The 16005-nt window shown below is 38.6% G+C and overlaps 1 protein-coding gene across 4 annotated transcripts in view; it reads right to left on the minus strand.

The window, feature by feature from the left end:
• The window catches only part of supt20 (SPT20 homolog, SAGA complex component), an 18962-nt gene extending 3323 nt beyond the window's left edge, over positions 1-15639 (minus strand). For 2 of the 4 annotated variants that reach the window (XM_016673186.1, XM_016673185.1), the window contains exons 1-21: positions 15546-15639; positions 15338-15373; positions 15078-15203; positions 13727-13853; positions 13525-13628; positions 13236-13352; positions 13090-13143; positions 12033-12172; positions 11723-11879; positions 9994-10050; positions 9818-9892; positions 8833-9002; positions 8721-8753; positions 8499-8610; positions 8272-8377; positions 4739-4897; positions 4132-4441; positions 3935-4050; positions 2805-2860; positions 2204-2314; positions 1123-1213 (exon numbers count right to left, since the gene is read on the minus strand). In XM_016673186.1, coding sequence (XP_016528672.1) covers positions 1123-1213; positions 2204-2314; positions 2805-2860; positions 3935-4050; positions 4132-4441; positions 4739-4897; positions 8272-8377; positions 8499-8610; positions 8721-8753; positions 8833-9002; positions 9818-9892; positions 9994-10050; positions 11723-11879; positions 12033-12172; positions 13090-13143; positions 13236-13352; positions 13525-13628; positions 13727-13853; positions 15078-15203; positions 15338-15373; positions 15546-15548 — 2260 coding nt within the window. In that variant the 5' untranslated portion in view covers positions 15549-15639. Of the gene's footprint in view, positions 1-363; positions 453-1122; positions 1214-2203; positions 2315-2804; positions 2861-3934; positions 4051-4131; positions 4442-4738; positions 4898-8271; positions 8378-8498; positions 8611-8720; positions 8754-8832; positions 9003-9817; positions 9893-9993; positions 10051-11722; positions 11880-12032; positions 12173-13089; positions 13144-13235; positions 13353-13524; positions 13629-13726; positions 13854-15077; positions 15204-15337; positions 15374-15545 lie in introns of all 4 variants that reach the window. The other 2 variants (XM_016673183.1, XM_016673181.1) reach the window with 2 other exon arrangements.
• Between the last annotated feature and the right edge of the window lie 366 nt (positions 15640-16005).

Below are 16005 nucleotides of genomic sequence, written 5' to 3' on the forward strand. Positions count from 1 at the left end.
TTTTTATTTGTGCCAAAATTCGAAATCAACATATCCATTTGTGATAACGCACTAGTTTGTGTTGGGCTTTTGTGGTTCTAACGTGACAAAATGTCAAGAAATTCTAAGGAGTATGAATACTTTTTCAATGCACTCTATGCAAAACAAATGAAAAAAAAAAAAAAAAAAAGATTACCTGCTTTAGAATTTGAAACATAAAAAAAAATTCATGTGTTCCCTCATTTCCTCAAAGTTTATAGAACAGCACAACAAACAGCTGCCTGGTGAATAAAGCCACAGTCGATTGGCTGCTTGCTCCCGTCTCTGTGTTCGCTTCCTACAAACCTCTCTGAGTGTATATGAATGTTAATGTTGCTGTATTACTTGAATCTGTGGCTGGTGCTGCTGCTGAAGCCTTGGAGAAGGCAGCGGGGGCCCAGACCCGTCCAGCCCACAGCCCAACTGGGACAGCACTAAGGGGAGGGGGAGGAAGATGAGGGAGAATGGGGAACCCCAAGTAGGAAATGGGTGATGATGAGAGGGAGAAGGTCAGAAAGAGACATGGGGGTGAAGTGTGAGGAGAGAATAGGCACAAAGAGGAAAACATTGGTGAGGATGAGGAGGGGGAAGAGTGCAGTTTCAGTTAAAGTACCACACAGACAGGTGAAACGAGAGGGCAAAAAGGTGGAACATTGGAGGGAATCCAGTGCCACATTAAAAAATTATCATGTGCATGGATTATGGGCAAATAGCATGAATTGGGTGGGGAGTTAAGGCGTGAAGGAACAGAGTGATTTGAGGAGGGCAATATAGAACGGGGGGAAAAGGTGGAGGCAAAAAAATAAAATAAAATAACGGGGGAATGAAAAAAAGAGAGAATGTAGCAGAGAAGAGGGGGAAGTTGAGTCTCTCCTGCCAGTTTTACACGTTCCTCTAAGAGAAGAACAATAACTAACTTCAACAAAATGATCATGGTTATTTACATATTATGAACAGTAAATACAATCATAAACACAATAACAAATCATGTCTGATTCACAGTGGTGAGTGTGACGGTGTCAACTGTGTGGAAGCAGGTTAACGTAGTGATTGAGAGCAGAAGATGTGTGTGCTGCTGTGCTGGGGAGTCGGCGTGGCTCATACCTGCTGTCTGTGGAGACATGAAGCTTCCAACCCCGAGATTGATGACAGCCGTCTGCTGGTTTCCTAAACTCTGATCGGTTCCTTGGTCGCTCTGAAACGACAGACAACAGGTAAAATTACACGCAGCTGACGACAGAGACAAACCTGTACAATCACAAACACGTGTGCTTTACAGAACGAGAGCAAACGTAGAGGAGATGTGCAGGTGGAAATAATACAGTGACTCACAAAAGTATTTACAAAACCTTTTCCTTCAACATATTTCCTGATATTTTATCTGATTGACACAATATAAGGCCTAACTGTGAAGTTAAAGAAAGGGACTTAAAAAAATGCCAATATAACGTCCCCAATCTGAAAATGTGAAACATGGTGGTGGCAGCATCATGCTGTGGGGCATGCCATACTTAAGCATGAACAGGTAAGCAAAGTGGCAGAGGATTGTGAAATGGAAAGAAAATGAGAATGTTTTTTTCTTCTTTTAAATAATAATCTGAAAAGTGTGGTGTGTGTTTGCACTCCAGGCTCCCACAATATCTTGCAGAAGACATTTTTCTTGCAACTACAGCTACAATTTTTGCGTATGTTAAGTCTCATCATGTAAAGGACTTTGATGCGCATTGTTGCTGAAATGTGTGTTACAAACAGTCTAGAGAAAACCATTTTTGCCTATTATTCTTTGAAAAGTAGCCTGAGCTCAGTCAGAATGGATGGAGACCTGAAACAGATTCATGGTTATATTTCTTTGACTGGGTCATTCTGTCACATAAATATGATTTATGCAAACATTTAATTGTTGCTGACTGCATGCTTAGGTTGGCTTCTTTTGCAAAACAGCTTCTAACAAGTTCCTGTCCTGTATTTCCCATGTATTCAGCTTCATCCATCTCCCGTCAATCCAGATCAACAAAAGCATCTCCACATCATCACGATGCCACCACCATGATAAAATTGGTTTGGAAATTGATTTCAAATGTTGCTATTGTAGTAGAAGTCACAGGTTCTAGCCAATATATTTTGCAGATCTTTGACTGTGTAGTCTTTACTGCTGGCAGTGCGTGTTCAAATATCTGTGTCTCACCATCTCCCCCTGCTGTTGAGGACTGGACGTAGCTGACTGACTCTGCTGTGGGGAGAACTGGGACAGCTGCTGCTGCTGCAGAGAGTTAAGGATGTAAGGACCAGGGGGGATCTGGAGATGAATAACATGGACACACCAACACGCACACACAAAAAAGTAGGGGAGTAAAACACAAGGAGATGAGGACGAATGGAGGATGGGAGGATAGAACGGGCAGAGGGAGGGAAATCGTGTACATGTGATGGAAAGGGGAGGAAGAAGGAGATGGGAGAGTTAAAAAGGAGCTCAACTTAGACTGTTCCTACAAAGAAATGGTCAGAACTAAACTGGATTCACAAGAGGGATTCTTCTAGTTTACTGCTATTCCCCCTACAAAGACTAAGCACTTCCAGTCAGACAGTAGCAATAATAGTTTCCAATCGAGTATAAAATGTCACTTTAGTAAGAGGTATGGTGCTCTGCTTAGCATATGCAATGAGATGGATGGGAGTAAAAGAAAGTTTAATCTGTGCAACTGGTTCACACATCACGTGACAACGAAGGTAAGGGTGAGGAAAAATCCATCAACATGCTCCTTACAGTGACTGAGAGAGAGGCGTACCTGTAACAGGTTCAGCGGTCTCAGTCCAGCACTGTTGTTCAGACCAAAAGGACTCCCTGTAACAAACCAGAACCACATAACAGCATAAACAACTAATACACTTTTTACTTTCTTAACACAAACTTAGTAGATCCTTGTGACATCTTTAACTTGATTTTTACATATATATTACATTACATTTAAACATAAGATAAGGCAGGGTTGTTTTACAATGTTATTCATTTTGAGTTTACATTAACAGTAAAAATGTTCTTATTTACAGTAAGTGCTTTACGTTGGTACATTTTGGGACGCAATGTACAAAGATTGTACAGAAAGGATCAGAATGTTTAATGCATTAACTGAGTATTAATAATATTTTTGTAGCATTGCAAGTTCCCATCTCTATCTATGTCCTCCTGACTACCAGGAAAAAAATATTGTCCAATCACCATTTTTTAAAAAATCCCACAGTCTTTGTAAGGTAATAAAAGGTTTTATGCACTTACTTTGTCTCTTCCCATAAAATGTGTTATTACTGATAAATGCCATTTTTATGAATTAGAAAAAGGAAGGTACAAAAGTCCCACCCCTTCACATGTGGTATCATTGAAAAGCCCTAAATGTCCTCTCCAGATACCAAAAGGAATTAATTCAGTAGAATGCAGGGGGTGGGAGATATTCAAGTTTATAAATGTCCTCTACAGAGGACAAAAATGAACTACTGGTAGTCAGGAGGATATAAGAAAAGCAAAGATTTTACCGAATGACTCACATCAGCTGATATCGATGCATCCCTAAATACAATTATTCTGGAACTATTCTTTTAGACAATTTTTTAAATTAAATAATCGAAGGAAAATCTTTGGTTGTGTGCTTGAAGTGTTCAGTTTATTGGCATGAAACTGCTGAAGCAACAAATTATTCAGTCTGACCTCACGAGTGACATGAGGTACTATGACACCTACTGGTGAAACATTGGTATTACAGTTTTTCAAACAGATATTTAAAAAAAAGGCTAATTTTAAATTTATACAAAAAAAAAAAATATGGAAACACAGTCCTGTCTGATATTTGAATGTTTAATATTAGGAACAGCTCCTAATATGTGTTTACAATAAGTTAGAGCATTAGTGCCAGTGAGTGCTTACCAGTCTGAGCACCAGACTGCATGGTGGACATCAACCCTGCAGGTGGCAGGATTCCACTCAGATTAAGACCTGGACCCAGCATTGGGTTGGAGCCACTCATTAAAGTCTGGGGACTGCTACAGAGACAATGCCAAATCAATACTAGAACACACAAAGACTAGCATATGACAAGGCATCCAATGCTACTTATTTCTTACCAGACAGAGCTGACCACGTTTATGAAGTTGAGCCCTGGGTTTGCCATAACTTGTGAAGAGGTGGATCCTGTGGTGATTGATGTCCCCATGGTGGGAAGAGGGATGGACATGACAGGTAGAGGTTGGCTAAGAGCCAGCTGCTGCTGGGCGAAAGGTGTGAGCAGGGGAGCTTGTGACTGGCCCTGAACCATGGCAGGATCCGAGGGAGTTGGGGTCACTGAGAGGGGCGTGGAGAGCGCATCGGTAGGGTGAGGGGTTGAGCATGGTGTGTTGGTGGGTGTGGGAGTAGAAGGCTTAGGGGTTCCCGATCCTGAAGAGCAGAAAAAATATGTCCAGAAAGAATATGAGGCTTAGTAAGAAATCTTTTTATGATCATTTAGTGACAAGATATGTATTAAAAAATTCCAACATTTCCCAAAGGTCTCAAGCTTGTTCCCATATTTTTCCAAATTTCTTGAGACTTGGTCTCTTGCTGGGGTAATCCATCAGAATTCGTCATAAAAAATTCACATCTGTTAAACTTGGAAGCTGGGAGACGAGCTGGCGCAGCACGCTCCAGCACAGCTCACGCTGAGCCCAAGAGTTAGTCAGAGTTGGCAGTACTCACTCTGCGTGGAGCCCATCGGAGAGAGGGAGGCAGGTGACAGCAGGCCCACCTGGCCCAGCTCCATGGAGTGCTTCCTGTTCAGAGACTGGCTTTTGGCTGGAGGTGGCGGCGTAGGACACTTTAGTAAACCACTCGTGGTTTGAGAACTATACGGATTACCTGGAAAGAAGATCAGCACTCTTTACATAAATACTCAGAAAGCTTTGTTTAACCCATTATAAAGCTTAAGTTAGGTACTAACAATCCCAGATGGTGCTTTGATCCTTAGGATTAGAAAACATCTGGTAAACATTTGGTTTTAAGTTGGTGATTTCGGAAGGTTAATCTCTTTCCTACAAATGTAGAGCAAACCCCCACTGAGATGTTTGCGTACTGGAACCTGAGAAAACTAAGACATCATATGTTGCTCATTGTTTTCGTGACGAAGACTGGATTAACTCTCTTTTTCCACTGGTGACACAGTTGTACTTGTAAAAATGAAGAGTAACTTGAAAAACAATAGCAAAATAACTAAAGTTAGTAAGCATTTAACCCTGTTAATTAGTTATTCAAATGAAGGAAGGATGGAGAGAAATAAACAAAGAATGAGAAAGAAAAAGAAAGAGAGAGAGAGAAAGACAGAGACCTTTAACTCATATTTATTCATCACAATTCCACAAAATACAATTACTCACATGAAAGAAAATAAAATCTAAAATATTAAAACCAACCAAATCCATGTGGATTTAAAAAAAAAACACACATGGATTTTTAAAATCCATTTTAAACACATGGGTTGTTTAAATCCATCTGCTTAAAAAAACTGTACATAAAGAAAAATATTCTAAAAGTACAAATTGAGTATGTCATCATCTCCCAGTGAAGATAAACATGTCTAATATCCCAAAAATCTGTAAACATACAGACTTGCTCCTCCACTGTTGGTCTTGATGGAACAAACCCCTTAAAACTTACCACCACATTGCACCACAGTCCAATCCTGTCCAAACATTTCATTCTTCCTTGTTTTCCAAATTGCTAACTTTACCATTCCGAAAAGGAAATTAAGTAAAACAAGAATCTTACTTTTACTAGCGGTATATTTAAGACCACAAACAAAAACAGCTGTAGAAAATTGTTCGCTCGGAGCTTCCAAACAGTCTTGCAAAGTCTTAAACGAGCTTTTTAACATTCGACAAGACAAAAACAAATCTTCCAGTGTCGCTTGATGTCTGCAAAAAGAAAATTCCTCCCGAGCAATTGGGTCAAAGTGAGCTCTGTATTGGTTTGTAGATATTGACCATATATAAACTTCCACTGGATGTCACCAACCCGCTTTTCAACAGGTAGCTTACACAGGATCCTCCGTCTGCCTTTAGGGCTAAGATACGATCCAAAAATCTGAGTCAACCTCAACTCTCTGACACCAGCCAGAGAGCGCAGCTTTGACAGAGCCGATTCTTTCCACAGGAACTGAGAACTCCTGACACAGGCATTTTCAGAGAAAGAAGCAATCTACTCTCATCATACAAACAATCAAAAACTGGAGTGACTGAAAGTACTGGGAATATGTACTTCTATTCATTGTTCCATTGGTCAACTAGGGCACTGTTTTCATCTAATACTCTAAGTGGCACAGGTAAGGACTACTTCCAAAATCCTCTTCAGAATCCTGATAGACTTGATGTAAGTATTGCACCCTTTTCATTGAAACTCTTGCAAAGTGACCAACTTTCACAAACCCAGCTTGAACAAATTTACTCCTTATTGTGGATGACGACATCAGTCTTGTGTAACAATGTCATTACAGAACAGTGGTTCCTCCAAAATCCACATGCCAGGTCTAGGATCAGAATCCTGGAAAACTTTTAAGGTTCTCCAAGCATCAATTACCGAGCAACAGAAATGTGCTAATAAGATCAGATCATTAGCACAAGGCTAAAGGTCTGATGTTTTTGACATAAAAAGATGTTTATCCAGTCCAAGACGTGTAGCTTTCCAGAGAAGCAGCCGAGCCAAAGGTAACCAAAAGTATCCACATCCACCAAACGGCTTTTGAGAAGTTTGCAGTCTGAAAGGAGCAGTCTCAGATGTAACATCTATAGACACTTTGCAGCGTGACATCATGTGTGGAAGATCCCGCCCTCCAGCTCTGTGGAAGTGGAACTGCTTGGCAATGATGACTATTATTGGTTTTTCTATCAAGTTGTCAACATAACTCGCACAATTTTAAATCTATGCGTGAAATATGCAAGAAAAAGGGATACAGTACTTTGCCACTAATTGTCAACAAGGTCAGGAAAAATTTTAATAAAAAAAAAAAATAGCGAGGGAGAGGGTAGCAGGTCAGTTAAGCTAGTTTGACTTTGACAACCTTAACATGTTGATGTGCTGTGGACCTCGCTGTGTTTTGGTTCAGTTAAAAAAAAAAAAAAAAAGAAAACACGACCCACACACCAACTCTGATAGATCATTAGTAGAAAAGAAGATTAAATTAGTTAATCTACTAAGCTACCACTGCTGTGTTCAGACAATCACTTACTAATAAAATAGTTATCAAGCCTGAAAACATAATACTGCAACAAAATGAATGTTCTGTTCTTTGTGTGGGAAATGTTTTTGTGTTTTTTGGTGTGAATCCTGATACATCATTGGTGTTGTCAATCAGTTGCTATGGCAATGGGACTGCGTAGATGACACATAGAGCGAGAAAAAAGAACAAATGGTTTGAATTGTTCCTCAACGGCTTTTCTGCCTTATTTTCCCCTTACTGTATTGCACTGCACTAAATTAATACTTACATCTAGATGCCCCACATCTTCACACTCAAAATACTTCAAAACACCTAAGCTGGCTTAAACCACATAATATCCCTTCCTCGTCTTTACCATGGAAAGAGACATCTAATGACTGGGTTGGTGAATCCAAGGACAGAAACACCTGCCTACGCAGAGATTGAACGTGTTTAAGTTTGGAATCCCTACAGACCAAACTATTCTTCCGAATCATGTATGCTCCTGTGCTAGCGCTTTGTTAGATACGAAGGGTGGAACTCCAGACAGTGTAATCCGGGTGGACGGAACAGCTAAAAGGGAAATTTTAATAAACTCATAATTTATTGCAATTCCACTTTCAGCAAGTTGAGTAACCAACTTGGGCTGCTTGACAAAAATAATAAACCCCTTAGTCATAAGATAGGCATATGCAATATTTCCATGTTCCACTCTCACTCTACGTCTCAATAACAGGGTCAGTGTCTTTAAGGACGCCATCCCTGCAGAAAAAACGCGACCAGTAACCATAAAGCACTACTGTTAAAACCAAACTGCAAAAAACAAATACCAATCCAGACATAAAAACAAACAGAAATTAGTGAAAGAAAATCAATTTAATCTCTAATTCCACTCAGCATACACCCAACCCCAGCATGCAATGCGAAAGAAAGACAGAAAGAAAAATAGAAAGGAAGAAACTAAAAACAATAGGCAAAGGGTGGATAAGCTGTTTCCCCACACAGGCGTGTTTGAAAAATTATTCGATTATGTGGGACGTACCTGAGGAGCTGCTGCCCGATCCTGAAGGCAGTTTTATGGGAGGGGGTCGATGCTTCACCCCTTTTCCTAACACAGACGTCTGTACAAGAGGAGAAATACCATCACCCTGCAGATGACATCATGGCAAATCATAAAGGTCTAACCAAGACATCACATAATCTAAAACCAATTCAGTTGGTCTTAATGAAGCAGTAGCTACAAACCCTCAAATAAAGGAAGGTTCTTACCTCATCTTTGCTGGGAGAGGGAGGCCCCTGTCCCACGTTGCCTGAGTTATGGGACATCCTGACCTCACACTTCACATCTTTCTCATAGACTCCTTTGTACTGGGTAAGAAACCTGTGAAACAGATAAAAAATGTACAGAATTATTTAAAAGTGCACACAAAAAAAAAAAAAAACTGTATGACAGGATTAGGGAACAATCGACAAACTAAAGATGAGACTGACCTTTCTGCATCGATCTTTGACCCTATGAGGAAACTGCAAATCCAACAATGAAAATAAATGAATTAAAATCCAATTATGTCAGGAAAAATGTATTTGATGCTGGTATCCTTACGTTGGGTGTATAAGCTTTAAATCAGGGCTGTCCTCCTCTGCTTTTGTTTCTTTAGCAGAGTAGATCTTCCCGTAAACCAGCGGGTCCCCCATCGACTGGAAGATGGACACCTTGGTTCTCTGAGCTTGGCCGCCCACTTCACATTCAAATGTGTAGTCATCTATAACTTCCTGTTTAGACAGACCCCCAATGTCATTTCATTCACAAAAGTACAGACTTTCATCTTTTTTGACATGTTGTCCAATGTGAATCTGATAACATGTCTTTGCAAAGCCACATTATCTGACCTGGAAATGTGTTTAATGATTTCGTTGTCTTGCACTCCTGGCTGATTATAAAAAAAACATGCTAAGCAGTTTCTATATTTTAGGCCATAACTTCTTAAAAATATCCAATTTTATTCCAGTGACCTTCCAAAATGAGCAAGTAGAAAATTTGAATATGTAAATTTCTCAATTGTTTTTTTTTCTATGTGTAAATATAAAATTACAAACATAAAAGTAAGAAAAAAACAACATAAAAAAGGAAAGAAATAAAATGAAAGTATACAGGAATAAATGGACAGATGTCTAGCTGGAACAATGTGTAGCAGATACTTTCTCAGCATCCATGAAGACCTACTAAACACTAAACACTTGAGAAATATTCCATACTTTTCCAGACTTTGTAGGAACCTCATATCTAAGAAGAAACAATGCAGCCCATAGAAAACAACACTCAAGCTTTTCTAAGGACATTAGTAGAAGCAGGAGTGAAATTTAAAACAGTTCCAACCAGTTCCTGTTTTTATTATTTCCTTTATGCACACTAAATTAAAGATACGGTGTGGTCATGTTGCATAATATAGCTGGTCAAAATAATTAACTTGGTTTTTAATGGGGCCATAAACATTTTTAACAAGCACTTGCAGCTTTTTCTTCTGACAGCACACATGCAGCATTGCTTTTCATCCTCAGGGAGTGTTAAACGCATGAGCCAAACTTACTTCAGCAGGCCAGATCACAGTGGTTTGAGTGTCTCCCAACTGCAAAGATTTCTCAACCACGGCATACTTTTCCACCTACAGCAGAACCACAAAAAAGATCAAGACGGCTGGGCAAGCATTTGAACAAATCATCCTTAAGTTTTAAAGTAGCGTTTTAATGATCCCGTGTTACTCACATCAATCTCCTTCGGTACGGTTAGTTGGCAGTTGTTCTGCTTCCACATGTCGACACACTGTGAATGTTGAATGTTGAGAAGCACAGATGACAATAAACAGAGATGTTAACTCTGGGTTAGGCTTGGACTGGAATGAAATTCTTTGATATGTATACCAAGATCCAATATTAAAGTATTCCAAGATTTGATGTTATATTAAAAAAAAAAAACAGAAAAGCAGCAATTATTTCTGCTGCTCCTAGATGACATGCCGATCATTACAGCTATAATAATAATGTTGGCTATAACATATTTTTAGTGTTGCTTTAATTTTGGCTCACAGATTTGAGTAAAAATATAGATTAAACAATCTCTGAATTCAGTGCTAGTAGAACTGCAGTATCTCCAATAAACAGGTGTGGAAATGCCCAAAGGAACAAATAACACAGAGAACCATTAAACTCACACCAACAACAGATGCTGGGAGAAACGAGCATTAAAGCGACTAACAAATTGATTTCTCAGATAAATTCTTTGGTTTGCATGTTTATAAAGAGTGATTCATAACGCAGCTGGATAAGGAGCCCAGACACATTTTAAAACTGTGAGAAATATCTTAAGATCAACAACCATGATTAGCCTGTTCGGTATGAATTCCTTTTCATGGTCTTCAAACCTAAAGAGCATCCATTTATTTATAAATTTTTTATACCCACTTAATCAATTACAGTGTCACAAGGAGGCTGGATTAAGAGCTGCACAGATTAATTAGCTAGTAAACAGATTTTCAGCATGATTGGTTCCATCAGTGGACCGGCTGGCCGAAATGTCAAAAATCCAGTCTTTGTCTTAAGTGTAAACTAAATTACTCTCTATGTGTACAATAAAAAAAAGGTCAAAGTTAGTCATGCTTAAACCACAGAGATGACAGAGTCTATTTAAAAGAGAAATATATGTTCTACTGCATGTTGGGACTAGGGGTGTACCGACTGCAGTTTTCTGGTCGATCACTGATCTTTATAAAGCCTGACCTGCCCAATTTTTGGCCAAATTTTAATCTGAAGAGTTGATTTATATAGCAACAATGGGATGACTATTGTTAAATGAGCCCGTGTGGCTGTGACCTGGTGGATGGATGAGTCAATTTTCCCTTTCTCACAACAGAACAAAAGGGAGCAGTGGCTGATTTCCATATCTTTGCAGAGGTAGATTAGATCAGTGGATAAGAGATCCATTACTCATGACAGATTTCTCAAAATTAAGGAAATCGGGGTCAATTTATCAGCAGCCCCCTATCTGAGACAGTTTTGTGTTTCATTCAAGCTGCAAGAGAGAGCAAGATTTTCAGCAGATAACAGTAAAGCTGATTGGAGTACAGCTAACTTGCTATATTTTATCCTTTCAATCTTTCCATTTCTATTTGTCATGAAACATATTGGAAAATGTTAATGGCCTTTTGGAAATGTAAGAATTAAGGTAAGGAACAACTGCTATTTATAATAACAGTAAGTGTTTAGAGAAAAAAAAAACATGCAACAAAATAAATGGCTTCTGTTTTCCATAAGATGCTAAAGACTTCATAATATCACCCTGATCGTTTTGCCTGTTTTACAGAAACTGCACCCACACATACATGTCATGTGTGCTCAATAAATATAATTTCCAAATTCTTAGCACCTCTGCTTTTCAGCTGCAGGAGAAAACTGACGTATTTGGAGAAACTGATGCATGGGAATAACCATCAACTTACATTTCCAACCTTTGAGATTTTTAAGTCTATGACAGGAGCAGGTTTCCTTTCCTTCCTCTTCTGAAGGTAGTCGTAGAGTCGTAGCTGTGGTGGCACGGGCAGATGGGACAGCTCCTGCTGCCTGTTCAGAGCAGCCCGGGAGTGCCTCTTAAAACACCTACAAAACAGATACACAAATGTTTGCATTATTCTCCTATTTTATTTTCACAACCCCATAACTTCACTTTTAATAACCACTGTTTCAGATTTTCCCCTTGGATGACTAAAACCAAGGTAAGCTCCTGCCAACTCCGTCGAGTGTACTCAGTACCGTTTCATCGAGCGAGTGTTCATTTTCTGTTTGTTGTAGAGCAGACGGTTGGCTGTGCAAGTAACAGAAATGGAAGGGTCCAGGCACAGAGGTTCAGCTGTGGCCAAAATCAACTGACTCTCCAGCTGCAATTTATCATCCTACAGCAGGGAAGAAATGAGAGAAAAGGCCAACAAATGAGTCGGCTTCAAAAATGATTCAGAAACAGAAGTGGTTAGAATTACAACATACATCTACACTACATGTGCTTTATTCAAATAAAAATAGCAGAACAGTAAGCTTTCTAACCAGTATTGGAATTTAATAAAGGGAGTTTTTTTGCACGTAGAAACAAATTGAAGGGATTAGAAAGTTCCTCAGCTTTGAAAGAAATTTTGAAGCAATTTCAACCATTTTTCAGAAAAAAGGTAGGCACTTGTATTTACAATAAAATCAAAGCAAGACATATACTTTGTGATCTTGCTAACTTCTACCAAGTACAGTTGACATTGCAGAGTAAAAAAGTAAAAAAAAAATCATTACCATCTTGGCAAACATAACAGCTTTCACGTTATAATTAATTTAAAAACTGAAGAAAAAGGAGTAATAATAAGAAATGCATCTATGCAAAAGCATAAAACAGCAATGGACACAAAAACTCAAAGAAACAATACCAATGTCAGTAATGTTAATGTAATTAAAGATTTTAAAACAGTGGCATAGGCTCTGATTAAAAGCAGTGTCTTGAAAACTATTTAAATAATATGTTTATATATTTATATAAATGTACTAAAGCTTTGGATAAAGAGTCGCTGACCAACATTAATGTCAGGTAGAGCATGGACAGCTTTCAGTACCAGGTGTTTTCTAGTACTGAAAGAAAATGTTTTTTTAAGAAAAACTTTCAGAATTTTACTAACAAAACAAAATCCTACTTCAGGTTTTGTTGCCTGACTATATAACTAAGAATGTAGCTGTGAGGCTGCATTTTAACCCGAGGATACAAGAGACTGAGGTGCATGATAGTGATAACAGGAGACCAACATTCACGACTCTATCACTTAGCATGTTCATTTACCTGTGTCCACTTGTGGTGGTCACTGGTCATGGCATGTACGTCACAGATTAGAGTCTGCAGGGCAAACAGAGTTGTTTTAGTTTCTGGATAACAGTCAGAAAATGTTCCAGCAATAACTTATCATATTATGTCAGTCAGTAAATTACCTGCATGGTTGGCCGCAGAAGAATGTGTCTGCTCTGATAGGTGGGGATCTTTGTATTACCAGCTTGCCTGTAGTCTCTCACCTCGACTATTACACAGCCACAGTGGAAGATGTTCACCTGAGACACAACCCACAAATCAGCAGTCAGCAATCAGCAGTTAAAATTTAAGAGAATACCTAAACGAATTATGTCAGAGATTGAGAAAATACTGTGCATCACTGCTTCTTCCACCTCCTTTATATGGTTTCAATCTGAAGCTGTTACTGCAGGATCCACTCTGCTCACACACCTGTGATTTCTCCAACAAATCCACCAGAATGGGAGGCAACTCCTCCGCATCCAGGTACTCCAGAAGCTCTCTTTCTTCATATGGGAGACGGATGGTTTCAGAGTCTAGACAGCAGAACAAAACTGTCTGGTTAGAAACACCATGTTACATACTTGTAGAGGTAAAAAAAACAAAAAACAAATCTCTACATAACTAGTTTTACCGGATCCATTTTTTCCCCTGAGCATTAGTGAATAGCCTTCATTCCCAGGGTACAGGTTGACCACCAGACACGATACAGACTCCTGAGACACCAGCTTTTCTAGAAGATTCACATTTCTTCTCAGATTCTGTAGAAAGAGACGAGAAAAGACCTACTGAGGGAATGTTGGAACTATTTCCTGGAATACTGTACAACCTAAAGGACAGGACATTGCTTTATTTTACAAAATTAGGTGGATGTTTTCAAGCAGCTCTAAACCTGTGGCATATGTGTAATGGGTCTTTTGGAATGAGACCCATATGTGCATTTTAAAAAGCTGCAAAAATGTATATTGCCTGAAATATTTTAATGTGAAGGAAAAATGATATCAGTCTGAATAAAAAAAACAGCATCAACACACTCAGCTTGGTACAAGTAAATAATGATTACATGGCTGCACCTGAATAATTTCATGTATTTTTAAAAACAGTTAGGTGACACAAACAGCTAACTGATTGTGTCAGTTCGCTGGTTGCGTCACCTAACTGATGCAAACACATAGGTGATTGTGTCAGCTACAATCACCTGTAACTTATTTCAGGTGATTGTAATCAGTTCACCTATAATCAGGTGATTGTAACATTATGCTAAAGAACCATAATGCTTCCACTCTTTTGATAGATATTTTTTGCCTGCTTAAGTTAAATGACAGTAGCTGCTAACACTGGGACGATTTAAACACTGATATTTACTTCCACATATTTAGACAAACAACTCAGCCTTTTGCCATTTTTCTTTCAATAAAGCCTAATATTTGAAACATAGTTTTATTTTAATGCAAATCACTAAGAGCCTTAAATATTATCACAGAATTGTATGCTATTTATTACAATAATGACAAAAAATATTTAAAAATACAGACACCATTAGTGCTTATTATTAGCTGATTATTTGTTATTATTATTATTATTATTATTATTATTAGCAGCTTATTATTAGTGCTGAATCCAAGCATATTAATGTAAAGCCAAGTGGAAGGGAAACATATACTAGCAACATGAACATGCACAGCATTGAGAAAACTGAAACTGTCAAGAACAGCCAATCATGAGCCTGAGATTTCCTTCATGATTTTTTTAAAAAATATTCTGTTCAATATACAACATTTCTGAGCTACTGTTAATGTTAGAGATTTCATTAGTTGTAAGCCTTAATCATCAAAATTAAGAGATATGCAAGTTTGCCTAATCAATCAAGTAATAAAAGTTTCACTTTTTGAATTAAATTACTAAAATAAATATATTATAATAGATATTCTAACCTATTTATTTATTCAGCATTTAACTTATGAGCGAAGCAGCCAAGCACAAACCTTTAACTCTGGTTCTTTTTCACATTCTTCAATATAGAGCTCATGGAGCTTCTGATACAAACTCTTCCTGCCGCCGGATGAGATTCTTCTTTTCGCTGGTCGCTGTCGAGCACTTTCCACAATGTACTACAACACACAAATAATGAAGTGAATTACGAAGCATAGGGAAAGCTTTGCAGAATTGATGCTAGCCTAAAACTTTTTAAAAAATACATTATTCCACCATTATATAAACAGGCATGGCTGAAATAACATTTTACCTCGGCTCGATCCAATGCATATTCCAGAACTTGTTGCTTTGAGGTGGATAATTAAAAAAAAAAAAAAAACAGATCAGTTGGATGTATAAACAGCCTGAGAGCAGAGCATATGAGAGGTTTCTCCCTAAAATGCTACAATCTGATTAACAGCTATAGTAAAAATAAAGCAAATATGTGGGTGAAGTGAAACTTCATAAATTGCATTTACCATTGTGGTCCACTGCCAGCTGCAAGGCGAGTGACAGTTTACGATCCTGTCCTTTCTGCCCCACACTGTCACCTTCCTAGAGTGACCATTCACACCCTGCACAGCAAAACAGCAGACACATTGCAAGCAGTCGGTTAAACCAAACTCCCATAAAAAGTGATGATAAACATCTAAGCACCGAGAGTGGCCATCGGGTCGTTCACACAGACCTTATGCTAAAACAGTGTTGCTGGCAATCAATCAGATGCAACATATCAAAACACCAACGGTTACTGACGAGCGAACTGTAATCTAAGTTGTTCCATCTTTTATTTTTCCTTAAAATCCTACAATAAAGTAAATACACGTCGAAAGTAGCTGGGAGTGAATAAAATGTATGTGGCAGATGAAACTCCAGTGACAGTGAATGGAGTCCAGAGAGAGTGCCTGAACAGCAACAAGCTCGGTGATGCCTGACCGT

The sequence above is a fragment of the Poecilia formosa genome, unplaced genomic scaffold, assembly GCF_000485575.1.
Source record: "Poecilia formosa unplaced genomic scaffold, Poecilia_formosa-5.1.2 Scaffold3, whole genome shotgun sequence".
NCBI classification, from domain to species: Eukaryota; Metazoa; Chordata; class Actinopteri; order Cyprinodontiformes; family Poeciliidae; genus Poecilia; species Poecilia formosa.